This window comes from Aspergillus tanneri, assembly GCF_003426965.1.
Source record: "Aspergillus tanneri strain NIH1004 chromosome Unknown AapTan_7_pilon_pilon_pilon, whole genome shotgun sequence".
Taxonomy (NCBI): domain Eukaryota; kingdom Fungi; phylum Ascomycota; class Eurotiomycetes; order Eurotiales; family Aspergillaceae; genus Aspergillus; species Aspergillus tanneri.
Window position 1 is genome coordinate 4,182,726 of NW_022984634.1, and position 27,901 is coordinate 4,210,626.

Below are 27,901 nucleotides of genomic sequence, written 5' to 3' on the forward strand. Positions count from 1 at the left end.
AGCTCATTACGCAAGTGGATTAGATCTTACATGACGTATTTGAGACATGGTTCTGTGAGGGCATGGGCTGAGCTGAATATCTGACTTTAACAGTGGTGCACCTTTGGGGTAGCCAAAATCGGTATGTAATACGGAGCCTGCCGCAAGCCACTGCGGTTGGTCTCGGGGAAAGGGATCGATTTTGGTCGGCAGATCGGCTAGAGGCTATTGAACACCTATGTAGTGCAACCATGTCTAGACTATCTGTACGGAGTAATTAGATGGTGACTCACTGCTGGTAAACCTAATTCACCTTCAGCTCGAGACCTGTCAAGGGCAAATGCCAATATGCGCTACAGTATCACTTCTCTAGTTTGTCTCTTCAGCCCAACACAAGAATTCCAATATCAACATTAAGTAATTCGGGGTGCATGCAGCAATGCAATTATGGTCGAATGTCTCCTTCAGGAGTAACAGGATGATGCCGAACTTGAATCGCTTCTACTTCCTATATCTCGAACCCCAGAGAGTGCTGATTTCAGAGTTCGCCGCGTGCTCCATTGCTTTCATTAATTTTGCCTCTTTATGATAATTTGAGCAATAGCAATTTGGCATCTGATATCGCGGCTGCTAAGGGTCTCAACCAGAGACAATTACAGGCACGGAGTACTCCGTAGACCAATAAATGATAAACCAAATCTCTCCTCACTTCATGCATGCTTCATACAGTGTGATGAGTTATCAGAAGTGGGTAACCATCCCTTTTTGCCAAATTACTAGCTGCAGGACCCGTCGTAACAATCAGCCCATTGTAGGCTGAATTTTCATATACTCATACTGCCAAAACTTATTTAAGTGCACATTTTTCTATCCGAAAACTCACCAAAACACAGCCTCTAGAATTCACAAGATCCTCTTTATTCGCCAAGTAAGATACTCGCAAAAATTTCTGCTTGATTACTAGGACTAATTATATACCCTAGACAGCAATAACGTCCATCCACCATGGTTGCCATTAAGACTCTCGCATGCCTGCTCCTCACGGGCGTTGCCAATGCGCAGCTTCCCCTGGATTCCTATCAATATCCCAATTCCCAGGCCAGCTCCGGTCCCGGCTCCGGTCCCGGCTCCAGCAACGCCTGTAGTTTGCCCTCCGCAAACTACTTGCCCTGCTTGCCCCCCGGCTGCTATTAATCCCGGCACCATTGCAGCAGCCCAAACTGCCTGCAACAATGCTTTTCCGAACACCATACCCGTGTTCCGTGAGGATGGCAGTCCTTACGGTTGTGCTCCTGCCATCTGTGGCCAGCCTGGAGTTAATATCATGTGCTAAATGCGCTCGTGTACGGGAAGTGGCTTTCTCAGAGCTACTTGCCGCGCTCTTTTAGAAAAGAGATGGTTTGTTTCAGGATAATAGGTTTACAGGGGTGTCAAAGTTACCAGAAACTGTCATATATCTGTATTTAAACTATCGCTCTTTTTTATGCTGTCTTGCGCACAATACTTAGTCAACTTGAACCGAAAATGGCCTAGAGATTCCCATAGCTGATAATTGTCATGAGCGAGATGGTTTCCCTGCCATTGTTGCATCGACAAATGCTTGACTAGTAATCCTACGGTAACAGATAATTCGAAGCCACACACTAGCTAGTCCATTTAAAATCACAGTCTACGTAGCTCATGTTTAAAGCCGTCGGCTTTGAAGCTGCGATGCATATCTTAGCGTCATTAGTCCCCCATTGATTTTTATGCTGTTATTGACCAGACTGTGACTATTTAGTGCAGTACGTGCGTCGTAGCAAAAGTAGTTGAATCCGAGTAAACCGGGGATCCACAGTTCAGCTCCCCACAGATTTATGCTTGGCACATTAGAAACAATTTGCAGAATCTTGACTGGTATTCCTGCAAAGTAACGTAGCATCTCCGCAGTTGATCAGGCGATCCAGATATCCGCTTTCCGGTGCTATACAGATCGAAGTATGGATTCTAGTTCATCTGCGCCTGGATCACACCCTGTTAAATTATATGTCGATCTTCACTTTACATTCTTCGAGGCCATCTGCAAACTGTACTTTGCACCCTGGGACACAGACGCTGTGGTAGATCACAAATCCACACCGTAGCTTGGTTTCTGGTACCTAAGCAGTGTACAGGTCTCACAGATCAAGGGGCAGTTGAGAGCCTTTTAGGCACATCTTACGGTGGATGCCTCCTACCATTTAAACCTTCATTGCGCAATGTTTGATAAGCATGTTCTTTACCTGAACCCCCAGTCTCAAGTGCTATGCTCGTCATGCTGCATTCTCACATTTTCTTTCTTTTTGAACTGGTTCAGCAGCTGGCCGCCCAGGAGTTGGGCATGAGCCCATCGTCTCCGTCTGTGCAGTTTGAGCCCACCTTTGACACGCCTGTCGAGGATCCTACTGCATCAATGCTCTTTGTAGAACCGGAGACATCCCTACAGTGCCCACCCCAGCCCTTTCAGTCCTACCTTTTCAGTGAGACACCTCCAGTTGTCTACGTGGCATCCTTTGTCAGTGACCAGGAGGCCCAGCATCTGATTCAGAAGAGGTTTGTCCTGCGCCTTCGTCATTCTCCAAAGGCCTTTTTCTTAACATATGACCAGCGAGCAAGCGTTCAGTCCTGCCTACGTCTATGAATCCGGTAACACACAGATCGATACCACTGCCAGGAAATCTCACACGGCCATTCCCGACAGAGATCATGTTGTTCGTTGCATCGAGCAACGCGCACGCGTGAATCAACATTGGGAGCCCGGTATGACGGTGGAAGCCCTATCCGTGCAGCGATACCAGGAGAATGGATTCTTCAAGCATCACTATGATTCTTTCGGAAAAGGATTCAAAAAAGATCGGAAGAGTACCCTAAACGTGTTCTTGCACGCCAACTGCACTGGAGGTGGAACACACTTCCCCTATTTACGTGTGCCGGAAGATAAGCGTTGGTGTCAGTACATCGACTGTGAATCCGACCAGGAAGGGGTCACTTTCAAGCCGATCTCTGGTAATGCTTTATTCTGGGAGAATATCCAAGCCGACGGAACCGTGTGGCCAGAGACACTCCATGCTGGCATGCCGGTTTTATCTGGCACAAAGATCGGATTGAATATTTGGACATGGACGAAGGATCGTGCAATATGAATCGCTGGAAGCTGACTTCCTGTTGGGAGTGGGTACAGGATCACATTATCCACCAGTTTAGCATCCTATAGAATTGAGAGTTTTCCTTTCTTATTTCATTTTTACCTTCTTTTTTCTTTTCTTTTCTTTCTTTTCTTTCTGTTAAGGTCAATGTTGAATGTATACTAGCCGAGGGCGTAAATACTAGCATCTGCCGATTTCTACGACCACACCATGTGCAAGCATGCCACGATACTGAATATTCTAGCAGGAAGTTACGGTTTACCTCTTGCTCTATGGGGAGCTCGTGTAATTACATTTAGAGATGAGTAGCTTTGTCCAGAGTCCCAAATGAGCATGCAGCTCCACCGAACAGGTCCGAGTTCTCGGTTGTGAAGGCTCTGATGATACCAACGTTCCAAACCACCATCTCAATCCCACTGATGGTTCTGTCAAAAGAGCTCTGTCTTCCCCGCCTCGTGATGCGAATCCACCAACTGTTATTCCGGGAAATTCCATGACAACCGGCGGGACCAGAAGTGTGGTTTTGACAGGTATATCCATGGGGACATTTGGCTCTACTAACACAACCCTCCGGGCTTTGCTCACACGTGAGAACCCAGTTGAGAGTGCTTGTGTCAACTATATTTGTATGACGCCTCTTTGAGGCGCGTGTCAAATCAGTTGATCTATGGTATATGCCGAATGGGGTTTTGTCATTACCGAATTGCTCCACACATGTAGGGATGTTCCGGATCGTGGCGTTGCAAGCCCATCATGAATTGGGGTCAATCAGGGTGAAGAGTGCAGTTTAGCATTATTTCATAGCTGAAGAAGAGAATGGTTCGTGTGACCGGAGTTGCATTTGTGCCACCCTCCGCATCCACTATTAATTCCAACATGCATTGCATTCTGTGGTGGGTCCATGTGGAGCTATCCATTTCGCATATCATCACTTCAGCTGCTCAATTGAGCGCCCAAGAACGAGTCAATGGTTTTGCTGAGAATAGTGGCAAGGAGGTTACGCATTCCGTCAATAGATTTGGCCCCAACCTTCTTGAATGCAATTATGCAAGCTAACTAAAACAGAAGTAATGCCGAAGTGTGGATCTGAGGGATCATGTGTAACAGCTCAGGCCAACGTAGATAGGTTGATCTCATTATGTAGCTCTAATACGAGAGAATTGCTTGAAGAAGAGAATATCCCACGAGCGAAGCTCTGTAGGATATTGTCTATCTCGAATACAAACAGAACAAACAAGAATCACGTCACTACTCACTGATATTCACTCCAAACTCAGCGGCCTGTATAGGGACTGAGCCGTTATATCCCCCCCCCCCCCCCTTTCCTTCAGAAATGGCTAATCCTCGGCAATTCAGGACTTCTGTCTTGTCCAGCCTTGTGGTCTATTATTATCTGGATAATTCTTCAAGAAAGTATTATCCTCCGCGGCTGTTTATTCCTGTAACCTTAATAGGGGTCCAGGTTGCTCGGGGTGTAATGGGTAGAAGTCCTGTAACTATTTAGGAGAGTTTTTGAAATCACTTACTAGATACCAGTTCAAATCCTTATCGTGGCCAGTCTATTTAATATAGTAATACAGTTTATACTATATTTTCTTAATAGCTAGGGCTTTCTCTATCTTCTATTCTTTCTGTTCGTTAACTTTAATTGGCGGTGTTTTCAAAGAATACCCGTGATTTATAACTGCAGTCAACCGCGAAAGAAGATAGACCTGTAGACTCGCTCTTTAATACAGCGGTAATATAGTCTATAAGCAATAGTAAGTCTGGCTAGTAACTCTGGTAGTGATTTATAAGTGGTTAAAGATGCTAAGTAATATATTAATGAATAATTTTGGTCTATCTATCTATCTATAAATATTCGCTTATTAATAGCTTTAGTTTTGTCTGTTGAAATTCTTGGGGAAGATGGTATGTTGTGAGGTGGTAGGATAGCGGTGACTGGATAGTATATTGAAGCTATTGTGCAATCTAGTATCACTTGGTGAGTATATTCATCTATCTGCTGCGAGAGAACATAGACAAATGCTTCTTCATGCTTACGTGTCCTTTAGCCCCTGAATTTGATATATCATATCGCTGCGGGACCAGGATACGTGAAGGTGCCTTAGGCATCCTGATTTCCAACATTGTCCCTAGAATCTTGTAGAACTTTATCCAGAATTCTGATATACTGTCTCTCTTAATCTAAAACAATAAAGTCTGGCGCTCTTTTCTAGTAGTTGATATTCTCGATGTATATTTTGCTATATTACGGGAATTGAAGATCTTATAGAACAGTATTAAAATAGATCCTTTTAATAAACAGTTAATAATAATAAAGATACTGTTAAATCTCTTTCAGTCCTTCGGTATAGAGTGGAAGTCAAAAGAGCGCTTGGAACATCAAAATCAACACCCAATCCAAACACGACATTTTAACGCGTCAACCAATCAAGAAAGGCCTCCTAAGGCCCCAGGAACCGCTATGGAGTTCCCAAACCCCCATGGTGGTGGCCTACCGAGCGCGTCGGGGTGGACGTCCCTGAGCGGTGTACCACAAGCACCGGTTGCCGGGCCACTGGACTGGCTGGACTCTGGTAACTAAATATTGTTTGCTCTATATGCACCTGGTAATTATATAGTACTGTTGGCTAGGATTAAGGCGGGACACATGCTTTTACGGTGCTTGCGGATTGCCTAGATAGAGACACGGCTGTCAGTAGTCATATGTCCTCGACCACAGTCATGGAAGCGGGAGCAAGCCTGGCTGCCTCTAATTCAGGCGGCTATTTCTTTTGGAAAAATATCACTGACCAGGTATGTTATCAACGCCACAACGGGATATGCACTCATTATAATTAGCTTTTCCAGACGTCCTAGATGGTCAAACTTAAGCTCATCAATAATCTGATAAACCTGAGTGATCTTAGGGCTGTCCTTAACAACCTCCGCAAGTCTCCGTGCGAAGATGGACTGGTCGACATTATTTAGAACTTTCTTCACTCTCATGTCTTCTATGGTAATCGGCTAGGCCTCTGCCTCATTTTTACGTAGGTGATAAAGGGCCGGGATGTGTTCATAACGCGACAGGGCTGGAGATCAAGTCTGGCATGGCCTTTCTCCTCAGTGATCCTCGCTATAGTTTCCTTGCCGAGCGTGCTCAGTCCTTCCATAAATGTACTTTTTCGGGATGGCACATGACTTGACATCGCGTTTGGCTGGGGGAAGGTTCACAATCTTGATACCTCGCCAAGAGCCGCCAGCCTTGCGCGTGATATAATTGATCGAGAATAGCACCTCACGAAGCTCTCGATGACCGAGTCTACTGCCCAGCCACTCCTTATCTTAAAGTCCTGCCCAGACGTTCAACGGCCTTCTCGGTACAGCGGCCTAACTGTGGACCTGTCTCCCATTCAGGCCGCTCTAATATTCCCAGTGCATCTGCCAAGTCTCTGGATGATACCTCAGAGGGTGTCCCCGACATGAACCAGGTTGCCGGCGTTGTGTATCCCTCCTGATCTGACCCACTGCCAGGCTGGAATTCGCCCCGTAAGGATCTGAGCGCCTTAAGGCTCTTTGTTGTGCTTCTCTTCTCCTCATGGAACTCGTCACGGAAGACACGGGGCCAAATGACAGATTGGTGAAACGCTGCAACATAAGGACCGGGCTGGTTTTTTATGCGGACATTCCCTGAAGGCCCCATCACAATCTGCCGTTTTTCCATAGCCCAGGCCGTGTTCAGTGCTTTTGTTAGGTATATGTTTGTCGAGTGACTGAGCTGTTGTGAGGATCATATACTTGTCAGCATCCCGATCAGGAAGCTTCAATAGTGGTTTCCTTCAAACTCAGTTACCACGTCGGTCGACCTCTTTCTCAACGGCTTCTCTTCCTCCTGAGCCACTTGATTTTCCGCATATGCTTTAAGATAATCCCCTACGTCCTGGATGCGTAACCGCATTTTTGCTTTGGAGAGGACATTGTCTTTCAGCAGGCGATGGCTCCTTCGGTGCTTGGTTGCGGTGTTATGCGCGATCCATGGCGTCATCCCGCGCACTTCGTCGACATTCTGATCCCACTCCTTTATCCTCGTAGGAATTAATTTGGAAGGCACAATACTTAGCTGGGGGCCGTTGACTGGTATTATCCTCGCCGAGGGGCTGCCGGGCTCGCACGGGCAGCAAATTGAATTCGGCTGGTAGCTCGGGCATTGCATGCTACTCTCATTCTCCGGTCCGCCCTGGTTCTCGGGCAAGTGTCGGCCATCCCCTCTTGTCGGGACTTCAACACGTCACGCCGCGCAAGCCGCAGCTGGCGGGACATCACAGCCAGAGCCTGGGCGGTCATTGTTTTTCCCAGTCCCATTTCATCAGCTAGGATACCGCCGGTGTGCGTACGCGTCTTCTGCTGTAGCATCCAGACAGCATAAGCTTGATGGGGCCTCAATGGACGCAATAGTCCTTTGACAGAGATCTTGTCCGATGGATTATCCCCACAGCGATCGCTTGGCTGAATACCGAAAAATCACCGGCACTGCTCCTAGTTTTTGATTAGAGTATCGGTCAATCACCTCCGCCTCTAAGTTGGCGAGTCTGTAGATCTTTCTTAGTAGTTGTCAGGGAGATTCAATAGGGAAGCAGAGAATGGAATTTGGGACTGTGGGTTAATAATAGTAGATGAGTGGTTGCAGGAAAAGTTATAAATAATGAGTACTAGAGAACTTACCTTTGCACACTGACTGAGTTTCCACTCTAATCGACATCGCCATTATCACCAAGGAGTGAAGTAATTGACTCTTTATCATCTGCGCCACTTCCCATATTCTCTTCGCTTTCTACAGTTTACTCATTTTCCTCGCTTTCCTCGGTCTCCTCGCTTTCCTCATCGTCGTTACCATCATTCCTCTCTGCTTTTGTTCTATTCCGTCTTCAATATCATATTGTCTATTATTACGCTTTTCTCGTTTGTCTGTTAGATTATCCTCGTCCTCCGTATCAATATAGTCTGATCCTCCCCTTTTTCTTTTCTTACTTTCCTTTGTTCTCGCGTCGTCTATTCAGGGGAAGTCAAAGTAACCAGCTTGAGAAGTACTGTTGTCTAGAACAAGTGAGGATAAAGGAGTACTGAGCCTGATCAGATTTAGGCCGGATCCAGAGGATCTGCGATGCAGTTTCTCGTGCCAGAAGACCACCATAACTGACAGCATACAGTGCGGCAATCCAGATGTACTCACTGGTTACTCTGTGTCTCTCTTCCGAGGAGCTGTCTGCAGAGCTTAGAACCGAAGGATTAGGATCAAGTCGCCTGTAAAGCTCCCCTGTTACCGATTGAATTTCATTTCAGACTCCAAGATTTCTCGGAAGGCCTGATAGTCAAGTTTATTAACACGAACCCACACAGAGAAGTCTTCGAATGATACACCCGAACCCTTTCCTTTAGGAAAGAGCCCAAGGTGTATATATGATGCTCTTTAGAATTCCCCTCGTTATCCAAACGGACCGTGTTCAACAATTGCAGTAATACCTGAAATGGGGAGCCTTTGTTTTTCACCTCTCCCGCCGCTGCCTCAGCGTTGACGTGGTTTGTGGCCCGTGGTTCCCCCCCTTGGCATCTGCGCTTGTGACGGCGGCTAACTACATGACAAGGACGGATAGCGGCCTCGGACGATGGCTGGCTGAAGTTAACTTTAGAAGAAATATCACCCATGTTGTCTTCTGTAGAGCAGGAAGACTGCGACCCACTGGAGGCGGCAGCAGAGTGCGATGGAACAGGGAGGGAGGGAGCGTCAGCGACGAACTGGTTCAAAGAGTGGTCGTAATGAGTTTTACGCTCTGAACGTCGGAAAGTCTCATCATCGCTCGAGAGAAGAGACACGATCTGGGGCATGTGCATCGTCGTCTTGAAGATGGCAGCCACGAAAGAACGCGAGACCAAGGGGGAAATAACGGCAGGATAGTCTAACAAGAAGCAGAAACGTCAGTATCAAAGAAGAACACAAAGAACTGATCTCACAAAAGACTTTCAGACTGGATAAGATAGAGAAGAAAGGGGGGGAAGATATAGACGCGGTTGATGGGTGCCTGGGATCTCAATCGCCATCATTCACTGAGGTGGGAGGATGTAACACCAGACCGCCAGGTTCTGGAATGAGGAACATGTCAATTCAGCGTTTAATATAAAAAACATTAGGGTTGAGAGACCTATATCGCGCTCATACCATTCTATTTACCCTGTTTAACAGTCGTGGTGAAGAAAGCTATAATACCCGGTATAAGACAAGCACAAGGACCGACCTCGGTAGATGAGAAGCTCCAAGAGTAATTTTTTTCAGAGTTGTTCTAGCCAGTTCGGTCATATAGCCCAACTGTCTTATCTTTTGCCTTTGTATATACAAAAGGCTATTCCTAAAATGCACGTTCCTGTATGCTAGAACAAGTTAACGGCCACATAATCGTGGTAGTAGTCATTGTTACAGTCAGCAGCTGATACGTGAACGAGGGCCGCAATCACCAAATAATCTTCAAGTTTTATGTTGGCCGGTGAGTCGGACTCATTTGACCAAGGCTGCACCTGAAGTTGACACTCCTGCTCTAACAACCGTACTTTTCCCACAGCAAAGTCTCTACTAAACTACTGAGCAGTATGTTATATACATTGGCAGACTTTGGGGCCTATTCTTGACTTTATTTCCGAGGACACGATGATCAGTGCCCGACCTAAACGACTTGTTCGTCAACGAGGCGAACAGCACTTGGATGCGATATCTACTAGAATATGTATATGGCTGCCACAGCATTATTAGAACAAGCGATGGATCTGTTTGCTGTCTCGTATGAGCGTTCCCTCTTTCTTTTTCATTATAGTAGCAGCCTAGGTCATCAGCAGGCAAAATATTCATTAATCTCCTGAATTCATACCCAACTTGGGGCTCGATGATTTCATAATTCCATTTCCCTGCCTTATACTTTCTCAACATAGACCGCTTGGCTATCTTTCTCAACAGTCCCCGGTACTTTGGAGAGCCTTTCGAGACATGCAGTTAATCCGACCTCTCTCTGCGCCTCCCGCAGGAGCTCGGCATCTTGCTCCCCAGCGTTGCTCTTGAACACCTTATCCATCTCCTCCAGCGTCACGTTCTTAGTTTCAGGGAGGAAAAAGTATACCCAGCAAATGCCGACGAGCAGGAAAACGGCGAAAAATATGTAGGTACCCCATGCCCATGCATTCAGCATTGGAGGCACAAAGAACGCGATAGCAAAGTTGTTGATCCAGTTGCTGGAAGCTCCAATCGAAGCACCCTTGGCGCGGATGGAAAGAGGGAAAATCTCTGACACCAGCGTCCACGAGCAGGGTCCCCATGTGGCGCCAAAACCAGCAATATAGACCCAGATTAGTGCTGTAGCCTTGGTCAATACAGAATCATTTGAATGACGATTGATTAATGTTGAGATACGCACCTACGGCAGTCCAACCGGCGGCGACATGAGAAGGCCAATCATGGCGGAATTTCGCCACGATTACACCCACAATCACCATACTAACGAACATTACCACCGATCCGACGATCAGCATGGGCTTTCGGCCGACCTTATCGATGACCAACTAGTTTGAATTAGCGGCGTGTTCTGTTTTGATGACCCAGAATGTTAGTCACGTACCATGCCTGGAACCGTGCTGATAATGAAGACCACACCAGTCACGCCAGTGGCTAAGAGAGCAACAGTGCCTCCCGTCAGTCCGAGACTGACGAATACATTGGAGGCATAGTAGATAACTGTTCATATGGTTAGGTTTCCCCTTCCTTCAAGACCTAGGTGCGACAACTTACTGGCGTCAACACCACTCCACTGCTGGAAGAACATAATCAGCCACGCCGTGGCCACTCGTTTGATGTTGTCCATGGTCCGGAGGCAGTTGGCGTATTGCGCAATTTGGCTCATGAAGACACTCTTGTTCTCTCTCTCGGCCAGCCAGGGGGTTGCCTTGGCAAATGCTCTTGCCTCGAACAGAGCTTCTGCTTTGATCTCTAGGAACTCCACCTGGACCAGGTCGTGGTCCTGGGGTAACTTCCGCATCCACGCAAGCGTAGCGAGAGCCTTCTCATCTCGGCCCTGCTTGACCAGCCATCTTGGGGAGAAGGGCATAAACCAGATGCCGCAAGCCAGCGCGACGGCCGGAATGCCCTGAACGATGGACGGCAGGCGCCATGCAAGATCAGATTGCGACGCGCCCGGGCCTCCAATATAGTTACTTCCGTAACCCACCCAGAAGGAGATCATGATCCCCAGGATGGTCGCAAACTGATAAAACGAAACCAAAAGGCCACGCATCTCGGGAGCAGCCAGCTCGGCATTATACAAGGGTCCAACACCGCTGAACAGACCAACTCCTAGACCGGTGAAGAATCGTCCTGCGTACAAAAGCGAGGGTTGGCCCGCGGAAGCGCCGACATAAAGATAGCTCCCTAGGATGACCCAACAGCAGGCAAAGAACATGGTGTACTTGCGCGAATAGATTTCTCCCAAGATTCCAGCGGCCAAAGACCCCACGATTCCACCTAACTGCAGAATGGAAGTGAGCCAGCCCGTGGCTGCAGAGGAATCCACCACGGAGGGGAAGTTCTCTTTGAACCGCGTCATGACCAAAGACTGGCCCAACACACCCTGTTGGTAGCCATATTCAAAACCGCCAAATCTGAAAAGCATTAGTCAGGCGAGACCGTACATCCAGAGGATTGGGACTTACGAGGCGAAAAATGCGATCATGAGGACTTTGGGGTTAGCGAATATAGACTCCCACATGGACTTTTTCACCCTCTGAACATGTTGGAAGGAATTCGCTTCGCCATCGGAGGACGTTTCTACTGCCATGATGAAAAGTTTTGTCTCTTGTTTTCATGTAGAAAAAAAAAAAAAAAAGACAGGGGACATTCCGGGGAAAGAGCCTGGGGGATCTGGGGAAATATATCCCCTCACTGATGCTCCATTCATCGAGACTTTTGAGAGTGTGGTTCATATTGGTCGTACCTGATCTCATTTTTTCTTCCACTATGGAGACGCAAAGGGTCTGGTGCTTAAACTTTTACCCCTACTTAGCTACTTCCAACAACCCATCGGTTGCAGAATGTGGGCAGACTTTACCCAAAACGGGCCTTGGAGCCTCCATTTACCAGATTGGGGCAATGGGACGATATTTTCTTTGCTTGGTTGGCCAGCTTTTAGCAAACGGCTATTGTCTTAGCTAATAGGTTCCACCCTGGAAACTTTTAAAATTTCAGGGACTTCCTCGTGTCGGCGGGCTCCGGACCCACTCGGGGAATTCATTTCGGGGTACGGAGGCTCGACAACCTCTTTTTGGCTATCTCGTACCTGTGACGGTGTGCATCCCCATGCAGTCATGTCTTCAAGGAGACCCCAAGCTACGGGCAAACAGCAGCGTGTTCGAACGGGATGCTGGACTTGCCGCCGACGGAGAAGGAAATGTACGGCTTTCCCCACACCACGGGTTACGATCGAGTGGCTGACCCTAGGATGCTACAGGTGATGAGCGAAAGCCTCGCTGCGAGAACTGCGAGGCAAAGGGGTTCTCGTGCAGGTATGGGACCGATCTTACCTTTGTGCCAGTATTGAACCCAATGGCACGGCCGTCGGAGCGGACCTCTACTCGGGCTGTAAATAATGTCCAAGGCGCAATCCAGGTAGGGTGAATCGACTCCGCTTGGCTTGCTGATGGGAGATACTTATGTCATGATAGTCTATCGATGATACCCCGCATTTGTCCGCAGACTCACGGAACTGGAACAGTACTCAAGCTGTCCAGGATGCAGAGAGCGCAACGGCCCTGACCACGAGTGTTACACCGGGCCCTACCGTTGAACTGCCGACAGGCCCGGAGAATGCAGGCTCTGCCGAAGCTCAACCATCTGGCCCGGTTACTTACTTCCCAGCCGTTGACGGCGATATCAGCCGTGCATCCACTACTCCGGGTCCTAGTAATGACTCCCCACTCAGAGAGAGTCGGGGAGTCATTGCCAAGGACCGAAACCTGACTCGTGCTGTCTGTGGATACAACTCTAAGCCTTGTCTGCTCGATGATGCTACTTTTCCAAATATTACCCCGGCTTGTGTTAACGGGGAGATTGGCCTCTTACGTTACTTCCGCTACTACCTGGCTCCCTGGATCGATGCCGGTGACCCGGAGTGTACGTTTGCGATTCAAGTGTTGCTTCTTGCAAAGAGCAAGCGCTCATTATTGGCCGCGATCCTGGCACTTTCCTCAACTCATTCATGCCTCCTGCGGGATCGTAGTGGCAATGAGAGGAGTGCCGCATTTCGCCACGAGGCCGAACAGGGCCTCGCCGTAGCGGACGATCCTGTAGGACGAACCCTCATAATGTTGCAGGACTTCTTCTCATTTCATCCACGACAATGGAGGGACTTCTTGCTATCCCAGATTCGTACGTTTGACAGTGTGAGGCCGGTAAACTCTCTGCAGAGTGGGCTAAGTGAGCCATGGTGGTTGCTCAACTTTCGAATTGGTACGCATTGCATCTATCCCCGCTTGTACTTACCAGCTGGGCTGACAAAGGTCCCAAAGATCTCGCTGCATCAGTAATAAGTGCACAGGCACCGTTGATGCTCAGCCACTCTTGGTTATTGCCCGGTGGCTACAGGATCGGCTCATACCCGCTGCCGCAGCAACAGTCATCCGCCAAATTAGTATACCTACGTGCGCTGCTCCTTCTGGCTCATTGCCTGTGCGTGCTTTTTGCCCAACCCGGCACATTATCTCCGCTTCCAGAAGGTGGAGGACAACTAGCCGCTCGCTCCTCCTCCAAGACTGATTTTACTTCGCTATGGGCATCCCTCTGGACTGATTGCCAAGAGTGGTACCACGACCGGCAAGTGGAGATGCAGGCGATTGTGGACATCCGAGGCGCAGATGCCGATCAAATCAACCCCGGGAGCTACTCCTCTTTTCCCATTCTTATCTACACCACCCCTCTTGCTCTCTTAGCTAACGCTATATACCATATTACTTCCTTTCTGCTGCTTACACACAGACCCAGGCTACTGAAGACAATAGCTGGTCCCCGATATTTTACATCGCGGATCTGGCATGCCCAGGCCATTATAGGAATCGCTACGAGCAATGAATTTGGAGAGCAGTGGGATACGATTCTGATCGCCGGTCTGCTCACAGTAGCGCGAGATATGACCCACGCGTCACAGCAATCTATTTTGCTCAACTTGCTGGGAAAGATAGCCATGGAGACTGGAATCAACCTGGATCACGAGATTGATGTGCTTCGATCCGGATGGGACATTTCACAGTACGATGAAGAGACAATTGGCTAATGCAGTCAATGCAATATATTCGTCACTATTGGTTCTGCAAGCTCCGCTTATCAATGTCATTGGCGATCGTTTATTTCATGTGCAAATGGAATACTTTCGATTGCGCCCCTCCTCTGTACGCACGCCGCGGCGGCCCGGTTCGCTTCCTGTACAACGGATTCGATCCGAGCATCAAAGTCCTCGGGGCCACCACCGGTGGCAGCATGTTTCGCAAAGGCAGTTGAAAGGTAGCCCACGAAGGTGTCCCCGGCGGCTGTGGTGTCGACAACCTTCTCAACTTTCACACCCCGAACGAAGCCCTGGTGACCCGTTGCCGTCGAGAAAAACACGCCCTTGGCGCCGAGCGTGATGAGGACAATGGGAATGTTGACTATTTTATGGAAGAGCGGGGCCAACTGCTCCGGTTGCAGGTCGGACTCGCTCTGATATGTCACGGGGATTTCAGGGATCGACCCTGCCATCTGCACGGCCTCGGTCTCGTTCATGATTAGGACCGCGGTGTTGGCCAGTGCGGCGGTGGGGATGCCTTCCGGATATACGGGAGCAATATTCAAGACGACATGGGTGGGGACCTTGCGATCGTTGAAATGCTGCATTAGACTGATAACAGTGGACCTCGGAATCTCCCCTTGGAGAACGACGACCTGAGGAGCGGGACAATGGGTCTGGACTGTTGTGAGGATCTTGCTGACATCGTTCATTCCCGAATGATTTGCCCCCGGCACCACGACAATGCGATTCTCTCCATTCTCCCCTTCTTCCACAATGATAGTCGCTGAGCCGGTCTGGCAGTCCGTCCTCTGCTCTATTCCCGTCGTGTCGACCCCGGATTTTTCCAATGTAGGCTGCAGCAGAGAGGAATAATATGGATCATCTGCGCCGACTGCGCCAATCATGCTCACGCTCACATCTTGTTGGGTTCCGGTGATGTAACCTGCTCGGGCGCACGCGATCGCTTGGTTTGCGCCTTTTCCTCCGGCGTCGATGGATAGGGACGAACCTGTCAGCGTTTCTCCCGGTCCGGGACAGCGTTGGGCGTATGTGACGAAATCGACATTGAGAGATCCGATGACACAGATGCGAGGTTTGGCCATATTGATTCACAGCCTGTGTACTGCAGATTCTTCTTCGTTTCTTTCTTTATTTTTCAGTTGTATTTGTCTGGATGTATCTTGTGTCTCAGGGAGGTACTGGCAGGCTCCAATTAATATGCAATGTTAAGAAGTTGCGAGAACCCCAGGACCGGTGAAAATTATAGCTACTGTTTAAAGAAAAATAGTTAGAGTACCCACTACCCACATTTAACGCATTTATCAAACTCTCAAATCAATATACTTTATCTGGTAATGGTAGCCTCCATTGGACCCAACTGAGTACTCTCTCCGTAATCAGAAATGTCGCAGGTGTAGGCTATGATATCCAGAAATGGACTAGTGGGCGGCAAACCACGGCCGGTGGGACTGCCCTACCTACAGTACATCGGAATACGATACGGCATACGGCATGCCGTCTGCCAAGACATCAGAGACTGCATTGCATGACGTTTGAGATATTTTCAATTTTCACGTGGAGAAAGACAACCGGAGTGAAATTGCTCCATCGGCAGATATTGAATTGTTTGTGTTGCCCATGCCAAGATATTGGCACTTGATATGATTTGTAAGTGTGCTGCTTGAACGCTGTAGGTTGTATATCTCGCGTTGTATGGGATAAACCAGGTAGGTAGGTAGGTAATTCGTAGAGTAACTAAAAGGATTATATATGAGTCATATTTAATTTATATAATAGCTCTTGTAGAATAATTTATTTTTCATTGGGTAGTGCTGAGTTGATTGTCTGGAACAAGGTTTTCTTATCGGTACATAAGGTACTTGAGGAATTGTTCTAAGATCATATAGAGTGTCTATCTAGTTTACTTAAGTAAAGAAGTCTACTCCTCTGTAACATCCCATCCTGATCTATAGAAAGATAAATACCCTGATCCCATGGAGGATTGGACCCAGGCTGATGACTCCTCTCTATTTCCCAGTTTTAAAACGTGGAACAAAAGCAGGATAAAATACCTACTTGAAGACTATATTAAATACAGCTTGTCCATGCTTTTGTTGCGATAGCTAAGGATCTTATATCATTTCCCTGCTGAAAGCACAATTCTTCATCTGCTAGAATTATTACTACGAAGTGCAGATCAGCACATTCTAAATTTTTTTGTACTCAGACTGACTTTCTTACCTCAGTCCATACGTAGTGTTCAATATACTACCGAGAAAATACTACTAGTTATGGAGAGTGTCGCTCGCGAGCGACTTCAAGATATCCTATATGTGCTTTGCCCAGCCAACCACCACTTGAAACGGTCTAGGCAAACAAGGACGCAACTTCTCCCTCATAGAGAGCCAGAGTTTGCAACCTCGCCACACTCCCTTTAACCGTCAAGATAAAAGGCTTGTCCTTCGTGGCGAAAATCAACCGCTCCGAAGAAAGCTTCACACGTTCATGACAATGTGCATTGACCTTCTGAATATAGGGCTCTAGACTTTTTCTCACAGTCATATCATCTAACTCCACCCCGGGAACCAACTCTACCAGAAGAACTGGTGCTAAATGCCCATGCCCTCCAATGATCGCTGACTTCACGCTCGGGTGAGCAATGATCTCTGGTTCGAGAAGCGAAGCATGCAGTCCCTCTCCATGTGCTAGATATACGTAATCGTCGCTGCGGCCGATAATCTTCCATAGCCCTTTGTGTACTGGATGCTCGATCCATAAATCATTTGTCTCGAAGGATTCGCGATCTGGATAGACTTGGAAGATTTGCTGCATTGCGCATTCAGGATGACGCACAAATACAAGCTCGTGCAGGCCGTCGATGCGGTGTTTGAATTCCGCCCCGGCATGTTTTTGGAAGGAGAGGTAGTCCCATGCTTCCTTGTTTTGATGGATACTTGTAAAGTACCCACCTGCTTCGGTGCTGCCGACACAGGGGACAACTTGAGTATAAGGTGAGAGTAGATTCCCTGATTTAGAGGAAAGAGGAGCACCAGCATAGTGTATGTATTTTAGCTCGCGTAGCGCTTGGAGACCATCGGGGAGGATACAGAGTTGGTCAATTAAAGCGGGCATAAGAAGTGCACCGTCTATCTGGCCGTAGCGAAAAATATCTATAAGAAGTTTGGGAGTGGGGGGGGAAGGAGGCCCAATAACAGATGTCATATTTACAAAACCAGTCATGGCAAGACTCATTAACATACCCACAAACTATCCTAGTAAGTATACATCCAGAATAAATAAAAAGCGGGGATGTAGAACTTACATGTAGCGAGGGCAACGGTGTGTACCATCTTCGCCGGGCATATTGATGAATATGAGTTTCTTCAATATCCAGCAGAGAGGCGGCGGTATCGGCACCAGCCATCATTTGATGTGTATAGGTAATTGGCTTGGGATTTCCTGGTAGAAGGTCAGTGCATAGTCTTAAAACTGAGAATAAAAAATATACCTGTTGTGCCTGAGGTGTGGAACACCAGCCACGGATCGTCTTTTCCCTCATCCCATGTCTTACCATAAACAGCTGGCGCTGCTGCATCCTCCCTGAGAAACTCCTCAAGACCTGGGACGGTAATACTTCTAATGTAAGATGCCTTTCGTAGAATAGAATCTACAGGACCGGCCATTTCCAACGGCCTGAGATATAATTTACAATCTTTCTTTTCCAGAATGCGCAGCTGAGCCTCCGGCGTGATCAACGGCGAGGGAAGAATCATCTGGATCTTGGTCAGCTTATCTGGTGCTCCCTAGTCCCCTAGTATCTTCTAGCAATATTTTTGGATAATATACCACTTTCTGCAGCTTTGCCGCTGCTACTGCAAGAATCGCATACCGCAGATCCTTGGGGCCAGCATATGCAAAAGATTGAAAGGACTTGGAGGTCGTTGGAAGAGCCTGACGGAGCCACTGAGCTGCGTGGTTTGCTGCGTTGTTCAGGTGCTGGAAGGTGAAGTCTCGGAATCCCGCGGAAAGATCCTGGTCGTTGATGGGGAGCGATATCCAGGGGTTGCTGTTAGTGCAGTCTTTGGCTCGGTTCTCGATGACAGTGGCTAAGATGCGTTTACCGTGGATAACTCCAGGCTGTGGAAAGGTAGCAGAGGCCATTGGATTGATGATTCTATGTAGATATTACCGTAAGAGGACGAATAATCAAGTAATTCGGTAGTTAATGAGACAGAGATGGGGCGAAATGGACGGCGTTTCTTTGTTTTCATATCTTATGGCGTGCGGGGAAGACCCCTGTTGGAGAACCAAATGGAATAAAAACAAAACTGAAAATTACTTCCGAATCATTCCGAAGAAACTGTACAATTCCTCGGTGTGTTACACTGTTCGTCCATCATCTATGCATGGGGTCGAATCCTAGGTATGCAACCGCTTCCGTAATTCATTCCACCCCACCATGGATTTATATTTACAACATAATACGATATACATAGTATATATAACCCCAGGAAGCCATCTATCCATCTATCTACTTCCTTCCGGTCAGTGCGGGCTCGTTGAGACGTACCCGGTTTAGATCTTTGCCAAACGACGTGAGCGGGATGTGTTAAGGAGCGCTCAGAAGCGCGATAGCTAACTAGATCCTTAACTTTAGCTAAGATGCTTAGTCAGGCGCGAAGTGTTTATATTCGCACCCGCGGGCCTGAACTCTTGAAGCCAGCGATTAGTTCTGCAATATACGTGGTCCTATCTTCCCTCCCATATAGACATTCCCTTTCGCACCGTAGTGCACCATTCAGCTCGTTACCGACCCCACACATAACAATATGTCCTTGCCTTCGGTAGTACTTCATCTGCATACCCTTTCCCTCCTGTGTGGGCCGAGTTCTCTCACTTGACCCACTGCTTCCCTGTGTCGTCTTGAATCGCCTGAACCACCCAGGCAGTTTTCTCAATAGTGGGCGCAGGCGGATAGCGCACGCAGCGGCCATATACATGACGCTTTCAACAATTGTCCAGCTCATCAACTCAACGTCCGCCCCTAAGGAATGTTATGTGACGTGAAGAATACAGCGGTTCGAAAGCAGGGAGCAACCAACATCAGGGCAAAGAAATAAAGTATCGACAAGCTTCTTTCTCCTAAAAAGTACTCGTATGACCCCAGAGAGAAAGACAAACACGATACCTGCTCTCTTGGCCAGTGATACATGTAGATTCCACACCATGTGGGCGGGGAGCACCACAATGCCCACATCACCGACTACATTTGAAATCCCACTTCTCTTAAAGAATCGGAACAGATTGATGCAGGTCCCATCCAGGTTGCAATCCTAGAAATATGCGAGCGGCCTGCATTCGAAGGCACCGGTGATCGACTGCGAGATGACAAATTGGGCCATATAGATGATCAGAAGAACGGTATATTTTCGAGAAATACGTGGGGTAAATATGGTATAGAGAAGAACCAAGATCGCGAGTCGTGAGAAGTAGTTTAAGAATGCCGTGTGCCAACTGAGTGAGTAGAGCAGTTTCTCTCGTACAATTATGATATTCCGATCTTCAATCATTAATGCTTCGACATGGTGACTGGCACCACCACGGGTGACTGCAATTGAATTTTAAATCTTTTATCAGCGCGAGGGTTTATGGGAGAAAAAACAAAGATAGAATTCAGGGCTCACAGTAGCCAGTGATATAGGATCCTAACGGAGATACGCCGGGAGCAGCAGGATATTTCCAGCCTAGATTCTACGCTCGGTAGATTGCAGCCATATAGATGAAGAGCCAATAAAATGGGTGTAACCACCAAGATGACAGATGTTGCCGCGACGAAACGATTAGAAATATTTCCCGGGTGGGATTTGCTCTTTTGGCGTTGGTGTGCCAGGTCTGGTGTCATCAATGTCCTATTAACACCAATTCCGAGGGAGAAGAAATGTATAATATATCTATACATAATAAATTCTTCTATTCAAAATGAGAAAGAATGAAAGAAAAGTACATCAGCGTAGTTCAAGATGTGAATAAGAATGGCAACGCAGCGGTCGACGTCTGCCACACCACATCCAAGCACATGCATGCGCACTGCCCAACATGTAAATTGTATTTGTGTTTGGGGGCGTTGCTCCACCTGCAAGACGTGTGCTGTGCATGCATGGTACCACTTAGGTGTGTAAGCCTCTGATTGACTGACCAAGACTAGTTAGTATAAAAGAGAAGCCGAGGACAACAGCAATCAATCTTCTTCTGAATTACAACAGATACAAATACCCCGAGAATGTGCATCAGGTCTGGCATGCACGATACGACCACTATCGAGGGCAAGTATCCCAAAGACCCCATATGCTGGGGAATGTAATCTCCAATATCAACACAATAGACTGTCCTCTATTCTTTGGACAACTTCTGTCCTCCGGGAACCAACCGCTGGAAGACGTGAGTCGGATCATACGAGCCCTGCACCTCATGAAGAGTCTCGCGACATTTTCCTCCCCGTACCTCGCAATGGCATCTTGGTTCTATCCGGAATACATGAGCATCCTATAAACATCAGCCAAGTACACACAAGAACTGCTGTTTTCGGCTTCACATACGCATAAGTGCGCAACATCCCCCTATCAGCCGCGAGCTTCCGCATTGACTGAACAAATCGGTGTGGGCAGGAAGAATACGGTCGATATCGTCGCGGTTTTCAAACGTGATACCGAAGTAGAGCATTGTATGGCCAGCATCGGGATCCCCAACAAGGGAGGTCCAGGGAATCTCACCAACCAGGGCCCAATCGCCCACTGTCTCCAGCCCCAGGACATTTCTGCCCTTCCGCACGCCCTTGCTCACCTGAGATGGGTATGTTGCAGTGGAGGGGGTAGAGACCGGGTACATCGCGGTACTGTTGCAGAATCTCGCGATAGTGGCGCCAGATATCTTTGTATAGTCGGGCGTTAGCGTAGACGGAGAGGATGCGCTGTTCTTGCTTATATCGTCGGATGAATGTCCATTCATTCTTGCCGATCCCATTACGAATCCCGTTGTTGAGCTCACGCACCGGGTCCGCGTATCCCCGGAACCCGAGTGTATACCCGGTGTGCGGGAGATCGGTCCAGCCTTTACGATGGCCGGAAGCTTGTTAACTCGGGCATTGTACACGATTGGCTTCATATTGGCCGTCTTATTGGTGGTGCTATTGTACCCGTGCGTGAGTAGGGTATGTGTGAGGAAGTCTCCCCGCACAGCGTATGGTAGTCGATGATGGTGGACAGATTATACGGGTCTAGCGCGGCGCATGCCGAGCCCAGCGAGCATCCGACCTCGTGGATGACGGAGGTGTTGAAGCGGCTCATTGCCATGAGGATGCCGTCATGGATGTTAGCGGCGCCCGGGATGATGCTGTGGCGGCCTCCTTTGATAGCGAAGTGGCGGTCATTGTTGGAAGAGGTGGCGAGGGCGTCGAGACTTGCGACATCTTTTGGGCAGGACGACACAGTCGGGGTCAAGGACTTCCGTGGCGGCTAAGGGGTGTCAGAATCACTCAACAGAGCAAAGATGGGGGTGGGGGGGTTAGAAGGAGAGTCCACTTTGCACCAGAAGTCATGGTTGAAGAATGAGTACGTGGATGTGTTCTTTGCAAAGACCTGGGAGGGGAACTTCTCGCGAAGTAGTTGACACTATTCCTTGTTAGTTGGATGGCTACGTAGGCAACTCTATACGGGGCTAGGTACTAAAGGAGGCATATATATTACACCATATCTGCCGTGGATCCAATGTAGGCCAGTCCGAGCAGCAACGAACCGGATGGCATTCGAATGATGGTGTGGGTTGGGCTGTGAGCGGTGATTGTACTGATTTCCCTCGACAATCGACGGGTGGCTACTTCGTGGCCTGAATGGTCTTATATACGAGACTAACCGAGGGCTCGCGTACCGAGACCGAGTACGGACAAACAATTAGGAGCCAGCTGGATGGAGGGTTGCTCAGACTAAATATTATGAAGGGGTTAACTCAATCAACGTCTATCTCTCTACTGCAAACGTCTCGATCGACATTTTTTATATGGCTATTGTCAGCACGATCCCCGGAACCCATGCTTGCACAAAAGGGCAAGTGAAACTGTGATCAACGCAGGGCCTGTATGGTGGAACAGGATCAAATGCCCCGTCTCGGGATATACGCGAACTTCATGGTCGGATGCCGCTGGGAAGTGGTTTTAGATGCTGTTGGGCGCACCGCTGCAGACCTCGGCGTCGCGGAAGCTGGAATCGTTTGCGAAATCAGCCATTGGTTGTTCTATTAGGATAGATATGAGATACTCATGAGATACTCATGGTCGCCAATGGCCAGGAAGACGCGTATGTAGTTATTCTGCCGGGTGAGGTGTGGTTTGACCAGTTAAATCCCATACATCAAAAACACGCTATTTGCAAACTCTTGGCAGCGGACGAGGGGATAAGGGAACCAGCCAACCTACATTTAGCAACTTAATTAGGACTTTAGGAGTTGATAACCAAGTGCCTGCCCTAGCGCTTGCTTCCAACCCCGTTAACCACCTTCGGAGCAGACACATCCACATACGATATCATGCTATCCGGGATTATATAGAATATGGAGACATCAAGGCCACCTATTTTCCCACCTCAGAGATATTCGCGGACAGACTTACCAAGGCAGTCAAGGCACACAACCTAGGTCGAAAGGTCGAGATGCTGCAGTTGAATTGAAGGATGTTGGAATAGGGCTCTATGATACAACATCTAGGTCCTCAGATTGATAAGATAAGGCGTTCAACACTCCTCTACAATCTTTTATGTTTTTCTTGATTTCTTACCTGTCTAGGAAGCCACTTTGGCTTCACCTTCTTCGGTTTTGGAGTATTGAACGAAGGGGAGTGTAAGAAGTATACCATTGGCTTACTAGCTGTCAAATAATATGGCCGTTGGTGGACCAGAATCATGTGACTGGATCGGGGTAAAACCCCCGTGGAGCACACAACAAAATAATCAATCAAGAATAACCAAGAAGAATAATCAAGAAGAGCCCAACCAGCTCAATTCATTCAAATAAGACCTTTTCACCAATCGTACTCTATTTCCTCTTCGGGATTAGCCGTATATCTGACAATTAAGAGTCTCATTCGCTCAAAAACTACCTATACAGCGAACCACGGCTTATACAGCTCAGCTATCCACCGGTCGAAACTTTATTTCCTCCGAACGAAATGTCCACGCAGAATACCGTCCTTTTGAAAACCCAAGAGAATTGGAAGGAATGGAACACGCAGTTTGAAGGTTTAGCCAGAGGCAAGAATTTATGGGGAATTATTACTGGCGATGAACAAGAGATTTTAAAGCCAGCACCACCTACCGATGACACTTTGGCACCACCAGCTGGAAGTACACGATCAACAAATCCTACCTCCCTTGCTGATCGACAATTTGCTTGGACTGTTTACAAAAGCCTTCGTGACGACTATATTCTTCAACAAACTGAACTAAGCAAACTGCGGGAGTGGATGCAGAAGACTATTTCTCCACAAGTGTATGAATATTGCTGCGATCCAGAGGATTCGATGAAGGAATGGTACGCCAAACTAAAGCAACGGGTGGGAATTGATGATGCCACAGTCAAGAAACTTGCCCGCGAAGCGTATAAAAGGCCATTAAACCTGTCACAAGACCTCGGGATGTACTTACCTGGTTAAACAATTGGGAAGAAGCAATGCACAAGGCCGAAAAAGCTAGAATTGCAGTGGCTGTAACCACAAGTGACTGGATTGAGGATTTCCTGAATGCTGTACGGACTTTAAACCCGGTATGGGCAACCTCATATGAGATTGCTAAGAGTAAGGATATTGAATCAGACAACCTGACATTCTAGACTGGTAGCACAAGACTTCCGAAAAGGTTTGGATACCAAATTGATTCAACAGAGCAGCAATATTGCCAAAGGGTCATTTGGTCCAACCTTTGATGCTGAAGAAGCTAAGACTGAAGGCACGGAATTGAATCACGCACCAAAAGGTCAAAGCTATACCCAGAAGCGCAAGCAAAAGCCTAAAATCTCGAGAGCTGCAATATAGCCAAGAAGACAAAGGTAGCTTGCAAAGCATGTGGGCAAATGCATGAATGGAAGGCCTGTTTCTATCTTTTCCCTCAAGAGGCCCCTAAAGGATTTAAGGAACGTGCTGTAATTAGGAGATTTATTAATCATCTGCTTCAAACAGACAAGGAATTTGCCAAAGAGGTTGAAGAGTGGAAGAGCTTGAGGAATCAAGATTGACTACTTGAACGACAGATTGGAAGAATTCCAGCTTCATTTGCGACATTACCGGATACCTATCCATTAAAGAATTCAGCTATTCTTGACTCCGGATCCACTATCCATATCTTTAATGAAATCACTCGATTCAACGACTTTCAAACCGCACAACCAGGTGACTTTATATGGGCCGGAGATTCAAAGGTGGAGATCCATGGATACGACAATGTGGGTATTCAGGTTAGATTAGGTGGAAAGAAGTCAATACTGCACCTCCAAGATGTTGCTTTCTGTCCCAAGATGGCTTGCAATTTAGTGTCTCTACGCCAGTTGCATAAGGCCGGAATATGGTGGGATAATCGACCAGAGCAAAACATCCTCCGACATCAAGATAATCGACCGATTGCGCAGATTGAAGACCAGTTCGACCAGTTTGTGATTGAATACCTTCCCATGAATATAACAAGAGGAAGTCTTTTTAATCGCCGAAACCGCTTTCAATCATCGTTCCATTCTACACCAAGATCTGCACGGGCAGATGCATACCAATGGCACCATCGACTTGGACATCCTGGACCTCTTACCTTGGAGCATCTAGTCAATTCAACTAAAGGAGCAAGGATTAGAGGTGGACCGACAACAGTGGAATGCGACGCCTGCGGGATTGCAAAGCTAAAGCGTCAGGTTAGCAGAATTCCATCGGATTTTATAGAGGGACCGGGTCAACGCCTAGCCATTGATTTCCATGACTTCGAAGCTGGCTATGGTGGTTGGAAAAGCTTGATGCTAGCAACTGATCGGTGGTCAGGTTTTATCTGGGATTACTACCTAGAGGACCGAACGGCTGACTCAATTATCCACGCTTTGAGCATTTACTTGGAACACTTGGGCGAATGGATATAAAGGTTCAGGTTATTGAATGTGACAATGAAACTGTGGGCCAAAAGCCTCGCATTGCAGCCTTTCTGCAGTCAGATCCTTATTTTATAAAGATTGAGCCCTCCGCACCTTATACAAGTGCTCAAAACGGTGGTGCAGAGCGCTCAGGGGGGTGTAATAAAGGATAAGGCTCGAGCAATGCGGGAATATGCTAGATTACCTGCATTTCTATGACTCGGAGATTGTACGTGCATCAGTCTATCTTTCCAATCGAACACCTCAGTACCAAACCAATTGGAAAACGCCTTTCGATCGATTCCATACCTACGTTGCGCACCAAGACGGCATGGTAATCCATGACAGAAAGCCTCAGCAAGCGCATCTAAAAGTATATGGATGCAAAGCCTTCGCCATGACCACAGAAGCACTGAAGAAGTCAAACCGGAAACAGAGATTCAATCCAAGAGCGCATATTGGATATCTAGTTGGATATGATTCCACTAATATCTACCCGAATCTGGATTCCACGCCTAAACCCGAGTCATCCGTACAAGAGATGTGATATTTCAATGAAGACGAGCAGTTCTCTGGGGATCTGTCCGAACTAGCAATCATGCAGGATCAATTCCGGCAGATATCCATCCAAGATTTCAACCAGATGATCAAGAATATTGAGGTTCCCGAAGAGTCTATGTCGCCACCAAGCCAACAAGAAGAGCAAGTAGTTGGATATTTTGATTCTTTAGACTTTCTGGTGGATATGGCACAATCAGCTATGGATTTGGCGGAAGAAATAGGTCAGAAAGATGCTGAAGACCTAGTCTATCCAACACCACCGGAGACGCCAGAATATCTACAACCAGCTTCGCTATTAGCTATTGGTTCCCCAGCTAGATCTAATCAAGAATCATCGCACTTAGCTGCATGGAAAGCATCGTTTTTGGCTGCACCATTAATTCAACCGAAACGACCCGGAGAGAGAACAACCAAGGCACAATCAGAACGATTACTTCGACAACCTGAAAAGGATTTGCACCACAGAGATTTGCCACCTAAGCCAGTCCACCACAGAGATCTTATTAATCATCCACTTGGCGAACAGTTCAAGCAGGCTGAAAAAGATCATCTTAAGGGACATGAGGATATGTGTACATGGCAAGAAATAAGCCGGCATAATCCTAAATGCAAAGGCAGGCAAATCCTGGATTGCAAATGGGTGTACGCGTACAAGTTTGACTAGAAAGGAAGCCTGCAAAATGCAAGGCCCGTCTGGTTGTACGCGGCGACCAACAAGAAAGGAAAATAGAAGACCTTTATGCTTTAACACTGGCTATACAATCATTCCGAATCCTAATGGCTACAGCTGCAAGATTCGACTTGGAATTAGTGCAATATAACACTACCAATGCCTTTGTCTATGCAGATATCGATGAGGATGTCTTTATGCAGATGCCACCAGGATACCAAAAGCCAGGTATAATCCTGAAGCTTAAAAGGGCCCTGTTTGGACTGAGGCAATCACCATTGCTATGGCAAAAGCACTTCAAGAAATCCCTTCAAGACCTAGGATTTAATCCTATTCCTCATGAACCATGTTGCATGATTAGAAATGGTATTCTAGTATTCTTCTATGTTGACGACATAATCTTTGCATACCAAAAGGGCTGCAAGAATCAAGAGATACTGGACCAAATTGTTAATCAGCTCCAAAACCAGTACAAGATGACTGGCGGAGATAAACTGCAGTGGTTTCTTGGTATAGAGATAATCCGGGATCGGGAGAAAAGAATTATATGGCTAAGTCAATCCTCTTATATAGAGAAGATTGCTAACCTAGCGGATTCAAGAACCTCAGATACTGTCCCAATAACCAGAGATGAGCTTATTATCTACACCGGACAAGCCACACGCCAAAGTATTCAGAGATATCAGAAGAAGAACGGTTCCTTAATGTACACAGCAGTCACCACACGACCAGACATAGCCTTTGCAGTGTCCAAATTATCCCGCTTTCTTACCAATCCAAGCGACGAACACCATGCTGCGGCTGACCGCGTCCTTTTATACCTTAAACGAACGAAAGACCTAGCGCTGCAACTGGGGGGTGGAGATGACTTCATCCTGTACAGCGATGCTTCGTTTGCGGATAACAAGGAGGATCGAAAGAGTTCGCAAGGATATATAATGCAGTTGTTTGGAGGAGTAGTAGGATGGAGGGCCAACAAGCAGGCAACGGTGTACTACTTCTACCACTGAGGCAGAGCTTCTAGCGTTGTCCCACGCAGCTGGAGAAGGAAT

General features: G+C 47.5%; 10 protein-coding genes across 10 annotated transcripts; 5 read left to right on the forward strand and 5 right to left on the reverse strand.

Moving 5' to 3' along the window:
- Positions 1 to 984: 984 nt before the first annotated feature.
- ATNIH1004_007991 (uncharacterized protein) lies at positions 985 to 1,312 on the forward strand (the record flags this gene model as incomplete). The annotated part of the gene is made up of 2 exons (XM_033572604.1): positions 985 to 1,120; positions 1,191 to 1,312. 2 exons carry the CDS (start codon positions 985 to 987, stop codon positions 1,310 to 1,312), a joined length of 258 nt encoding a protein of 85 aa, XP_033425919.1.
- Positions 1,313 to 2,216: 904 nt separating this feature from the next.
- On the forward strand, positions 2,217 to 3,140 carry ATNIH1004_007992 (oxidoreductase, 2OG-Fe(II) oxygenase family; the record flags this gene model as incomplete). Its single annotated transcript, XM_033572605.1, has 3 exons — positions 2,217 to 2,231; positions 2,315 to 2,550; positions 2,606 to 3,140. The coding sequence occupies 3 exons, from the start codon at positions 2,217 to 2,219 to the stop codon at positions 3,138 to 3,140; spliced, it is 786 nt and encodes a 261-aa protein (XP_033425920.1).
- A 3,325-nt stretch (positions 3,141 to 6,465) lies between these two features.
- ATNIH1004_007993 (uncharacterized protein) lies at positions 6,466 to 9,014 on the reverse strand (the record flags this gene model as incomplete). Its single annotated transcript, XM_033572606.1, has 4 exons — positions 6,466 to 6,903; positions 6,979 to 7,290; positions 7,344 to 7,529; positions 8,646 to 9,014. The coding sequence occupies 4 exons, from the start codon at positions 9,012 to 9,014 to the stop codon at positions 6,466 to 6,468; spliced, it is 1,305 nt and encodes a 434-aa protein (XP_033425921.1).
- A 1,067-nt stretch (positions 9,015 to 10,081) lies between these two features.
- Positions 10,082 to 11,992, reverse strand: ATNIH1004_007994 (sugar porter family MFS transporter; the record flags this gene model as incomplete). The annotated part of the gene is made up of 5 exons (XM_033572607.1): positions 10,082 to 10,518; positions 10,580 to 10,724; positions 10,781 to 10,896; positions 10,951 to 11,816; positions 11,868 to 11,992. The coding sequence occupies 5 exons, from the start codon at positions 11,990 to 11,992 to the stop codon at positions 10,082 to 10,084; spliced, it is 1,689 nt and encodes a 562-aa protein (XP_033425922.1).
- Positions 11,993 to 12,756: 764 nt separating this feature from the next.
- ATNIH1004_007995 (uncharacterized protein) lies at positions 12,757 to 14,479 on the forward strand (the record flags this gene model as incomplete). Its single annotated transcript, XM_033572608.1, has 3 exons — positions 12,757 to 12,819; positions 12,876 to 13,659; positions 13,719 to 14,479. 3 exons carry the CDS (start codon positions 12,757 to 12,759, stop codon positions 14,477 to 14,479), a joined length of 1,608 nt encoding a protein of 535 aa, XP_033425923.1.
- A 56-nt stretch (positions 14,480 to 14,535) lies between these two features.
- Positions 14,536 to 15,573, reverse strand: ATNIH1004_007996 (ribokinase; the record flags this gene model as incomplete). Its single annotated transcript, XM_033572609.1, has 1 exon — positions 14,536 to 15,573. One exon carries the CDS (start codon positions 15,571 to 15,573, stop codon positions 14,536 to 14,538), a length of 1,038 nt encoding a protein of 345 aa, XP_033425924.1.
- Positions 15,574 to 16,837: 1,264 nt separating this feature from the next.
- ATNIH1004_007997 (putative AMP-binding enzyme) lies at positions 16,838 to 18,631 on the reverse strand (the record flags this gene model as incomplete). The annotated part of the gene is made up of 4 exons (XM_033572610.1): positions 16,838 to 17,737; positions 17,793 to 17,929; positions 17,979 to 18,243; positions 18,317 to 18,631. The coding sequence occupies 4 exons, from the start codon at positions 18,629 to 18,631 to the stop codon at positions 16,838 to 16,840; spliced, it is 1,617 nt and encodes a 538-aa protein (XP_033425925.1).
- A 2,229-nt stretch (positions 18,632 to 20,860) lies between these two features.
- Positions 20,861 to 22,748, reverse strand: ATNIH1004_007998 (uncharacterized protein; the record flags this gene model as incomplete). Its single annotated transcript, XM_033572611.1, has 5 exons — positions 20,861 to 20,991; positions 21,067 to 21,653; positions 21,704 to 21,981; positions 22,262 to 22,293; positions 22,697 to 22,748. 5 exons carry the CDS (start codon positions 22,746 to 22,748, stop codon positions 20,861 to 20,863), a joined length of 1,080 nt encoding a protein of 359 aa, XP_033425926.1.
- Positions 22,749 to 23,684: 936 nt separating this feature from the next.
- On the forward strand, positions 23,685 to 24,545 carry ATNIH1004_007999 (uncharacterized protein; the record flags this gene model as incomplete). The annotated part of the gene is made up of 3 exons (XM_033572612.1): positions 23,685 to 24,112; positions 24,142 to 24,308; positions 24,352 to 24,545. The coding sequence occupies 3 exons, from the start codon at positions 23,685 to 23,687 to the stop codon at positions 24,543 to 24,545; spliced, it is 789 nt and encodes a 262-aa protein (XP_033425927.1).
- A 1,671-nt stretch (positions 24,546 to 26,216) lies between these two features.
- On the forward strand, positions 26,217 to 26,843 carry ATNIH1004_008000 (uncharacterized protein; the record flags this gene model as incomplete). The annotated part of the gene is made up of 1 exon (XM_033572613.1): positions 26,217 to 26,843. The coding sequence occupies one exon, from the start codon at positions 26,217 to 26,219 to the stop codon at positions 26,841 to 26,843; it is 627 nt and encodes a 208-aa protein (XP_033425928.1).
- Between the last annotated feature and the right edge of the window lie 1,058 nt (positions 26,844 to 27,901).